The following is an 11,500-nucleotide window of genomic DNA, read 5'->3' on the forward strand; positions in this document are numbered from 1 at the left end:
GGGGGAATGAAATTTTGAAGAAACCTTTATTTTTTAAAAAAGGAAAGGTTTAACGAACATTTTATCTGCTGTAACTGTTAGAATGCTAAAGTCAAAACTTCTTTTTCTGTTACAGTCAAATATGATTTTCGTGATGTTGAGTACACATGTTATCGGTCAAGTACAGTTCACAGTGAATTTCACCTGGTTAGTAATACCTTCTTTAGGACATTCCATGATTTTACCTGGACTTGGAAGTCAGATCGTTATCCAAATCAAGATGAGCAGATTGCTTCCTTTCCTCCATTACATTTGAAAAAGACATATTTTGGGAGTCGAATAATTACCTCTTCGTGGTACTACATGACTTCTATACAGATTACCCCAGTGCTGTTTGGTGATGCAGGAGTTTACACATTAACTGCTGATTCAGCAAAGCGTAAGACCATTAAACTCATCATAGTTAAAGGTAAGGGACAGAATGCTGATGCTGTTTCCAATGATCTTGTTATTGTTTATAATCTAAATGATTTTCTTGTTTACACAGTCACAGCGGAACCCTCTGATGCAGAGACTGAGGAAGACTCTGTTACCCTGACCTGCTCTGTCTCCGATGTCACTGAATCAATCAGACTTGTTTGGATCAATAGTGATGGTAAAGTTGTGGCAGAGAAAACAGTGACTGGTCATAATGAAAAAGAGAAATCCCTACGTCTGATTATTCAGAAAGCTGACAGAGCCAAAGGGAACTGGACATGTGTTTTATTGCATCAGAACAGTCCCAAAGTTATAATCCCATATTATCTGGAAATTACAAGTAAGTAAAATGATGAAGAATAAATTAAAAACTGCCACTGAATGAATTGTTCTGCATTGTACAGTAGCAGAAGCTACATTGGTGCTATGTAGTACCAATAGCTCTACATATTGTATGCCAGAAAAGCAATACAAAGGCTTCCTCAAGCCTGTTATGTGAGACACAGTATCGAGGTGTACAGCAAATCTCTGGTGAAAAGCAAGCCTGTGGCTGCAAGGAAAATGATAGAAGACCGGTCTTGCATTTGTATAACAACTTACACGACAGTAAGTCCCAAAGGACTTTACAGTTGATTCACTATTTCTCAGGTGCAATCAAGATAGGGGACAGAGTTACAGAATAAGGTGCATGGAAATTCTTCTCTCAGAAGGTTGTGAATGCCTGAAATTCTCTACCAAGAGGTTTGTGGAGGTTACATCATTAAAAGTATTACATTTTTCAATTCAAATGGAGTTTTGAAACATAAAAGAGTTAAAGGCTAGGAGGAACTGGCATAAAGGAGGAGGTGAAGTTTGGGACAGATCTGCCATGATCTTATCAAATAGCACAGCAGGCTTGAGAGACAGAATGACCTACTCCTGCTCATATTTATTGTGTTCTTATATAATACAGGGAACAGCAGACAATGTGAATATAATAAACCCAGGTATGGCACTGAGACATGGTACTGATCAGTCTTGGAGTGCCTTGAAGTGGGGAGCCAGATTCACACTTCATTGCCAATGCTTTGCATATGAGCATCTGGCATAAGCATTTGGGCTCAATAAGTCTGGTGCAAATATATATTTAAAGCTGTCTTCCTGTAGGTTATTAAACAACATGGAATCCCATTGTTTAATCCTCACATTAACAGTCTGAAGTTAGTTCCAACAATAGCATCTCTGAAAATAGGAGCATTCTATACATTCATAGGCCATCCAATCCCATGAGCCTGCACCACCATTTTATATCATAGGTTATCATCTACCTCGATGTCATATTCACATGCAATCTCCCTGCTTTTAAAATCATATATAACAAGAAAACTCTCAATGTCTGTCTTGAACTTTCTTAATGACTGAGCTTTAAACATTTATAAGTTCCCAAGATTCACTGCCCTTTGAGTGAAAATATTTATCGTCAACTCAATTTTAAATGGCTTGCTTTTTATTCTGAAATTGTGTTTACCTGTAAATCTGTAAAGTTTCCCAACTATGTTGTATCCACAAAACATAGGACAAATCCAACTCAGCTACTTATCATCCCAATAGTCTATTCTCAATTAATACCCATGTGATGGAAGGAGTCATCAAAACCATGACCAAGTGGCTATTGCTCAGCAATAGTCTCCTAACTGGTGCTCACTTTATGTTCTGTTCGGGCCACTAAGCTTCTAGCCTCATTTCAGCCTTGGACTAAACATGGGAAAAATGTGCTGACCTCTTACATCTGCACTTGCAGTTCCAAGGCAGATAAGGTTATGGACCAAGTGTTGGAAAATGAGATTAAAATAGTTAGGTGTTTATTTTTGACAAGCACAGACTCAATCAGCTAAAGGACCTTTTTCTGTGCTGCAGACCTCTATGACTCTATGACTAAGGGAAGTGAGGATGACTGCCTTTGACCTCAAGACAGTATTTGACTAAGTATGACAAGGAGTCCTATCAAAACTGGAGTGAAAGGGATAATGGGAAAATGCTGTTTGGATTCCGACCTAGCACAAAGGAGAATGATTGTATTTATTGAAGGCTGATCATCTAAGCCACAGGACATCTTGCAAGAGTTCTTCACGATGGAATTCTAGGCACAATTGCCTTCAGCTGTATCAGCAACTCATGGTGGGTTGAGAAGCTTGCACATGGAGCTTCCCAGCCAGAACATAATTTCTGAGGTGGCATGAAGGGAGGGGGTTGGAGTTTCCCTCCACAGCCAACTTGCCCAATTATTTCCCCTTCTTAATCACCTCTCACACTACACCTAGAGAGGGGAAAATCCATCCCATTGTGTTCCAATTCCTGCATGGACTCATACCGCCTTAGATTAGATTCCCTACAGTATGCAAACAGGCCCTTCGGCCCAACTAGTCCACACCCACCCTTTGGAGGAGTAACCTACCCACACCCATTCTCCTTCCCTATATTTTACCCCTGACTATGGGCAATTTAGCATGAGCAATTCACCTAACCTGCATATCTTTGGATTGTGGGAGGAAACTGGAGCACCCAGAGGAAACCCACACAGAACTGGGAAGAATGTGCAAACTCACACAGTCAGTCACCCGAGGCAGGAATTGAACCTGGGTCCCTGGTGCTGTGAGGCAGCAGTGCTAACCACTGAGCCACCGTGCCACCTTATCTCCATTACTTCCTGGTACTCTTTGAGATTTCCACATTCCTCAGACTCCAACTTCTCGTGGGTCCCTGATTTTCATCACTCAGCCATTGCATTAAAAACACCAAGAGCAATTATTAATTTCATGTTTTGAAAGGAGAAATAACAATGAGGCAAGAATGGGGTAATGAGTCAAACTGAAAAAAGAAAAAGTAACTTCCATCCCAAGAGATCTTTCATAACCTTCGAGTACACTTTTGCATTTCCTCCGATGCATGGTTTCAGTTGTAATAAGAAATGTGACAATTAGCTTGTGCCCATTAAGCTTCAATAAGCAACGTTATTATAATCCCTGGTATCCTGAATGAAGTTTTTCAAGAAATTGCACATTGTAAATAATTTAACTCAGGATGGGGAATAAATGCTGGCCCAACCAATGATGCCTACATCCCATGAGTGAATTAAAAAACACATTATTACGTTCATTGGGTGATTGAGCTGCCACTTAATTATTTTTTTAAAATGTGTTTCTTCTTTGCAGGAAATACAGTTTTTTTTTCAGAAAATTCCAACAGCTTAGTATTAAATGGTCCAGAACATGCTGGAAATGGTCCTGTCACCTGGGAATGGAAACCACATTCTGGGCAACAATTGACAAAGCAGTTGGGTATTTTTCACAGCGATGGTACAAGGTGGAAAGTACAATGGAGCAAGGAGTACAATGACACACAAAGCCTACACAACCAGATAAATCAGGTTAATGGTACCCTTAATCTGAGGATTACAAGACCTGGATTTGAGCTCGCAGGAATGTTCAGCTGTCGACAAGGACAGTCCAGTACCACAATCCTGAAACAATATGAATTGTTTGGCATTAAAGGTAAGAAAAATGAGCATTATCACAGCAATAATTACAATACTCATTCCAAAGAATAGAATAGAATATCCTTTATTATCATGTGTACTCCAGGACAGAAGGACAGGAGTACCGTGAAAAATCTTTACAATGGCTGCTTCTAATGGCACGATCTTAGGTACAATTACCTGGGTACAAATCTTGGTTGCAAAACAGGAACAAAAGGAAAAGTGGTAGCATTATTTAAAGTGTCTAAAAAATGAGTTAGGAATAGGATAGTTAAAGGATTAAAATTACAGTCCACTAAAGAATTTCAAATAGACATTACGTTGCAGCAGCATTGGTCTGACCGCCTGAACCAGGCCTCAGTCCAGCAACTGCTTTGCTCTGCTCCAAACCCCCTGTCTGCTCCACACCAGCATTCAGTTGCACTAAGGTAAGTTCTGCTGCTTTGGGACTCAGTTCCCCTTGCGTTGAGAAAATGTTATTCAGAAGTTAGAACATAGAACATTACAGCGCAGTAGAGGCCCTTCAGCCCTTGATGGTTTCACAAGTTGGCACAACAATCTGAAGTCCAATAACCTGCACTATTCCATTTTCATCCGTATGTTTATCCACTGACCATTTAAATGTCCTTAAGGTTGGCCAGTCTACTACTGTTGCAGGCAGTGCATTCCATGCCCCTACTACTCTGAGTAAAGAAACTACCTCTGACATCTTTCCTATATTTGTCACCCCTCAATTTAAAGCTATGTTCCCTCATGCTAGCCACCACCTTCTGAGGAAAAAAGCTCTCACTGTCTACCCTATCTAATCCTCTGATCATTTTATATGTCTCAATTAAGTCACCTCTCAACTTTCATCTCTCCAACAAAAACAGCCTCCAGTCCCTCAGCCTTTCCTCATAAGACCTTCCCTGCATATTAGCCAACATCCTAGTAAATCTCCTCTGCACCCTTTCCAAAGCTTCCACATCCTTCCTATAATGTGGCGACCAGAACTGTATGCAATACTTCAAGCACGGCTGCACCAGAGTTTTGTACAGCTGCAACATGACCTCATTGCTCTGAAAGTCAATCCTTCTACCAATAAAACCGAACATGCCGTACACCTTCTTCACAACCCTATCAATTTGCGTGGCAACTTTCAGGGATCTATGTACATGGACACCGAGATCTCTCTGTTCATCTACACTGTCAAGAATCTTACCATTAGCCCAGTACTCTATATTCCTGTTGCTTTTTCCAAAGTGAATCACCTCACACTTTGCTGTGGTATAACTCCATTTGCCACCTAACAGCCCAGCTCTGCAGCTTATCTATGCAACATCCTTCAGCACTATACATAACTCCACTGACCTTCGTGTCAACACCAAATTTAATAACCCATGATTCTACACTCTCATCCAGGTCATTTATAAAAATGACAAACAGCAGTGGCCCCAAAACAGATCCTTGCGGTACACCTCTAGTAACTGAACTCCAGGATGAACATTTCCCATCAGTCTTCTTTCAACTAGCCAATTTTTGATCCAAACTGCCAAATCACCCTTAATCCCATGCCGCCATATTTTCTGCAATTGCCTACCATGGGGAAACTTATCAAATGCCTTTATCACTGTTTGGTCACCTTCTCAAGGAACTCAGTAAGATTTGTGAGGCATGATGTAGTACTTCACAAAACTGGGTTGACTATCCTCAATCAAATTATTCCTTTCTAGATGATGATAAATCCTATTTCTTATAACCCTTTCCAACACTTTATGCACAACTGAAGTAAGGCTCACTGGTCTATAATTACCAAGGTTGTCTCTACTCCCTTCTTGAACAAGGGAACAACATTTGCTATCCTCCAGTCTTCTGGCAGTATTACTGTAGACAATGACGACATAAAGATCAAAGCCAAAAGGTCTGCAATGTTCTCCCTAGCTTCCCAGAATCCTAGGATAAATCCCATCTGGCCCAGGAGATTTATCTATTTTTCACACTCTCCAGAATTGCTAACACCACCTCTTTGTGAATGTCAATCCTGTCTAGGTATAGGAGTTTGTATCTCAGTATTCTCTTCGACAATATTGTCTTTTTCCAGTTACATCATTCTATGTCTTCCTGATTGGGTGGCATGGTGGCTCAATGGTTAGCATTGCTGCCTCACAGTGCCAGGGATCTGGGTTTGATTTCGACCTTGGGCAAAGGTCTGTGTGGAGTTTGTACATTCTTTCCGTGTCTGCGTGGGTTTCCTCCGGGTGCTCCGGTTTCCTCCTACAATCCAAAGATTTGCAGATCAGGTGAATTGGCCATACTAAATTGCCAAGCTAGGGGTAAATATAGGGTAGGTTACTCTTTGGAGGGTCAGTGTAGACTTTTGGGCTGAAATGCCTGTTTCCATACTGTAGGGAATCTAATCTAACCTGAGGCAATAGTACATCAACAGATTATTAACAAATTATCATTTGCAAAACACATCTGGATTCCATCATTTCAACCAATGATTCACTATTTTTCATGGACAGGATAAATAGACAAAGTGTTTTCACTTGTAGGTAGGCAGGTCCAGAACTAGAGGGCATAGATTTAGGGTGAGAGGAGAAAAATATAAAAGGGATCTAAGGGGCAACATTTTCATGTAGAAGGTGGTGCATGAATACAATGAGCTGCCAGAGGAAGTAGTGGAGGCTGGTACAATTGCAGCATTTAGAAGGCACCTGGATGGGCTTATGAATAGGAAGGGTTTAGAAGGATATGGGCCAAGTGCTGACAAATGGGACTAGATTCGGTTAGGATATCTCATCGGCATGGGCAAATTGGACTGAAGGGGTCTGTTTCTGTGCTGTACATCTCTATGACTCTATCTATCTGTTTTCATAACCACAAATACAGTGTGGGTGCTCAGTGACTCAGTATGAAGCTAAAGAGTATGTGCCAAGACCCATGTGAGAATTGAGTTAAAATAATGTTTTACTATAAGGCTGTCAGAGCAAAGGAAAGATTTTGAACCGTTCTTGCAAGTAATGATCCTGAGAGGAGATGTGAAGACTTAATTCAGAATACTGAGTACAGCTGTCTGGGTGAGGCATGGGTGATCAGTGGCTTGTGAGGCAGTCAGACCACATATGGAAGATCCTGCGCTGAGCTATTGCAATGTAATCTTTATCTGTAATCTGTTTATTTGACTGTAATGTTTATCCTTTTAACTATGTCTTATTTCTAATGTATACAATGAAGCAGTGTAAGGTAATGCAACTTCTTTCCTTCTTTATTCCTCTTTTTGTATCTAAGATTTGTACCAAGGTACTTTGTACCTAAGATGGCACCGTGAGAGGTGATGTTGTAAACTTTTCACTGTACTCCTGTACTTCTGTACTTGAGTACATGGAACAATAAAACCTAATTCTAGATATGAGGGATTGATTGATGACATCTAAACAAAAAAAGACCCCAAAGAACTGCAGATATTGGAAATTTGAAACGAAAACAGAAATTTAGCAGGTCTGGCAGTGACAAGCCCTCAGCTGTGACGCACCCATCTCCCACACTTCTACCTTCACTCCTTCTCTGCCCACCTTCATTGTCAATAAAGACCCCGGTCCTCTTTTGCCCTCCACCAGCATCCATTCCAAAGGATTATAAATCACCATTTCCAGCACTTGCAGTGGGATGCCACCACCAGACATATATTCCCCTCCCCTACCTTGTTAGCCTTCTGTAAACACCAATCCCTCTGGGTCCGCTCCTCCCTCACACGCAACACCTTCCCATATACCCATGGGACCTTCCCCTGCAATCGTATACGGTGTGACACCTTCATGTTTACTTCTTCCCTTCTCACTATTCAAGGCCCCAGACAAATCTTCCAGGTGAAGCAGCCTTTTATCTGCACTTCACTTAGTGCAGTCTACTGTATGTGCTGTTCACAATGTGATCTCCTCTACATTGGAGAGTCAAGACATAAATGTTCTACAATGTGGTCTCCCAGTCTATGTTCTGTCCACAAGAACGACTCTGAGTTTCTGGTTACCTGCCATTTCAACACACCACCATGTTCTCTGGCTAATGTCTCTGTCTTGAGCTTGCTACAATGCTCCAGTGAAGTTCAGCATGAGTTGCAAGAACAGCATCTCATTTTCTACTTGGGGACCCTGCAGCCTTCAGGACTTAATATTAAGTTCAAAACTTTTAGGCTTTCCATGTCCTTCACCCACCCCTCCACCCCAGGACCTGTCATCACATGGGCTGCTACCACAACCATCTCATTGTCAGCTACTAATGGTTCCCATTAACAGGTATTGACTCGCGCCAGGCTGACTTTTATCCAGTCTTTTCACTGCTGAGCTGGTGTTTTCTTTCTCTGGGCTCCATCTCTACTTATCATTTACCTTTAACAAATAACAATCAGTTCTGAAGAAGAGTCACTGGGCCCAAAACATTAACTCTGCTTTCTCCTCCTTGATGCAGTCAGACCTGCTTAGTTTCTCCAGCAATTTCTTTGATGTTTTTGTTAATCGAGGAACTGTTGCTTTGAGCAGGTTAAGAGTATACTTGATTCTTGCCGAGGGAATGAAGATTAGGAGCTAGAATGCACATTTATGGTAGAATTGGATGGTAAGTCCAGTCTGACCTTTCTCCATGTCAGAAGCAACTCTTGAAAACTTTTATGCGGTTCACATAGAGCATGGTGAGGTTCTTGCTAGGCAACAGCGAGTTGCCCATTAATGGGGGATTATTGCTTTTTTTTTAACTGCCCTACCTGCCTCAGCTTTCTATCTTATCAAATTTGCCAAACAAACTAAATGTCACAAAAACTCAGCATAGAAATCAGAATTGGTACCTGGCGAATTTAGTTTGCAGTTTATTCTGTACAGCCTCCGTGTTGGACACCAGCTACCAACATCTCAGAGTGCACTCCATGGGCATTGGCGTCATGCTCACCACCATCCACAGGTATTGGCATTCCAATATATGCCAATCCCTAAGAACTTGCATGGTACATCTCTGTTCCATGTACAGGATGCTTCTGCACTTCAATGCTACACCTTGGGTCACACCAACAATTATCATTGCAATGCTGTAGCAAGGACACCGTATGCTCAGGGACACACACCCAGTTCATGGACTGGACAAGGCTACATCACTGCTTCTTTCCTTGCTGTCAGAGCGTTCACTCACTTTGATGTTCAGAGTATTCCTGTCTTGTATTGCCATGCCTCTCTTTTTTGCACTTTGCCCGCTCAGCCAGGGTTATGAGACTCATAATTCTTCTGTCTTGCCTTGACATTTGGTGCAGACACAAGGGCAGGAAGCTTTGTCATGACCCATTCCTGAAGAAGGGCTTATGCCCAAAACATCGATTCTCCTGCTCCTCGGATGCTGCCTGGCCTGCTGTGTTTTTCCAGCACCACATTTTTCAACTCTGGTACTCCAGCATCTGCAGTCCTCACTTTCTCCCTGTGCTTCCTAAGCATCCCATAAGTGGATACATTGAAACCAAGAGGATCCTGAGGGATTGGCAAATCTTGGATGCCAAAGTCCATGGACATGGTATCCATGGATCATGCCTGAGTGATGTTTGCTTGGAGGCTGTTTGCAGCCAGTGTCCATGTACCACTCTGATTTCATGTTGAGATGGCATGTTTGAGGCATTTACTAAGATCGGAAGTTGAATATTTAATGAGATGAGATATGCAGTTAATAAAGCATTTAAAGCACTGTGCCACTGTGGGTGGCACGGTGGCACAGTGGGCGGCACAGTGGCACAGAGGTTAGCACTGCTGCCTCACAGCGCCAGAGACCTGGGTTCAATTCCCGACTCAGGCGACTGACTGTGTGGAGTTTGCACGTTCTCCCCGTGTCTGCGTGGGTTTCCTCCGGGTGATCTAATCTAATCTAATCTAATCTAATCTAATCTAATCTAATCTAATCTAATCTAATCTAATCTAATCTAATCTAATCTAATCCCCCTTTATTTGGCAACTCACTAACTTTTATCCTAATCACAAGGTTATGTTTGGACACAGAAAATGAATGGATATGAGGATTTGCTTGGAAAGTGGAGGTGATATAAAAATACAGCCGTGATTTTACTGAATAGAGGAGCATTTTTATTGCCCGCTTCTGATCCTACTTTTTTTATTGCTACTGAATGTTTTTGTTGTTATTGAGTTGTGTCCTGAATAATGCATCTTAACAATTGCCAACTTTGGAAAAAGAACTGTGAATATGTTTCAGAGAAAGTTCAACTTATCAATCACTGCCGCAGCTCGCATCTTTATTTTTACAGTTGGGACCATTTCATGGAGGCTTGTAGCGGGCAGCGACATCACCCTCAATTGCACCATCTCCAGATTCTCAGATACATTGAGTCTCCACTGGAAACAAAGAGATCCATTTTGGCATAACAGGGGGAACAACACTGATGAGATTCGACTGAATGACAGTGTCTATCTGATCATCAGAAATATTGAAAGAAATTCATTCACATGTGAAGTGCAGGAAAATGATGCTACTGTAATTACTGCGGCCATACATCTGTATCCAGGCAAGTCCAAATCTATATCGGAGTGGAATTTTAAAAAAAATTGTGTCCAAGTGTTACCAGGCCAGCAGTGAAATCAATAGCTACAACAGGGATTTTACTGTAGATTGTGGATTCAGTAGGCATCCGAAGTTTAATTTGTGAATTGAAGTGCAAATGGCATCAGATCCAAAATGATAGGGAATGGGAATCCAGTTAATGTTTTCAAATTGATTCAGTCTGTTTTATCTTGCCTCTTTCTGTTTGAGCATTGTTTGAAGTCCCTTTTAGATTTTTATATAGAATTGTGTACCAATGTCATAGAGTCAGAGAGTCATAGAGATGTACAGCATGGAAACAGACCCTTTGGACCAACCCGTCCATGCCGACCAGATATCCCAACCCAATCTAGTCCCACCTGCCAGCACCTGGCCCATATCCCTCCAAACCCTTCCTATTCATATACCCATCCAAATGTCTCTTAAATGTTGCAATTGTACCAGTCTTCACAACATCCTCTGGCAGCTCATTCCATACACGTACCACCCTCTGCGTGAAAAAGTTGCCCCTTAGGTCCCTTTTATATCTTTCCCCTCTCACCCTAAACCTATGCCCTCTAATTCTGGACTCCCTGATCCCAGGGAAAGAGTTTGTCTATTTATCCTATCCATGCCCCTCATAATTTTGTAAACCTCTATAAGGTCACCCCTCAGCCTCCGATGCTCCAGCCTGCTCAGCCTCTCCCTGTAGCTCAGATCCTCCAATCCTGGCAACATCCTTGTAGATCTTTTCTGAACCCTTTCAAGTTTCACAACATCTTTCCGATAGGAAGGACACCATAATTGCACACAATATTCCAACAGTAGCCTGACCAATGTCCTGTCCCTGTACAGCCGCAACATGACCTCCCAACTCCTGTACTTAATACTCTGACCAATAAAGGAAAGCATACCAAACGCCTTTGTCACTATCCTATCTACCTGCCACTCCACTTTCAAGGAGCTATGAACCTGCACTCCAAGGTCTCT

General features: G+C 41.8%; 1 protein-coding gene across 1 annotated transcript in view; it reads left to right on the plus strand.

Moving 5' to 3' along the window:
- Positions 1–11,500, plus strand: part of LOC122556490 — a 41,240-nt gene that overhangs the window by 14,096 nt on the left and 15,644 nt on the right. Inside the window, exons 4-7 of the mRNA XM_043703180.1 lie at positions 116–448; positions 527–796; positions 3,648–3,986; positions 10,239–10,496. Coding sequence (XP_043559115.1) covers positions 116–448; positions 527–796; positions 3,648–3,986; positions 10,239–10,496 — 1,200 coding nt within the window. The remainder of the gene's footprint in view (positions 1–115; positions 449–526; positions 797–3,647; positions 3,987–10,238; positions 10,497–11,500) is intronic.

Source organism: Chiloscyllium plagiosum, chromosome 14 (assembly GCF_004010195.1).
Source record: "Chiloscyllium plagiosum isolate BGI_BamShark_2017 chromosome 14, ASM401019v2, whole genome shotgun sequence".
In the NCBI taxonomy this organism is placed as follows: Eukaryota; Metazoa; Chordata; class Chondrichthyes; order Orectolobiformes; family Hemiscylliidae; genus Chiloscyllium; species Chiloscyllium plagiosum.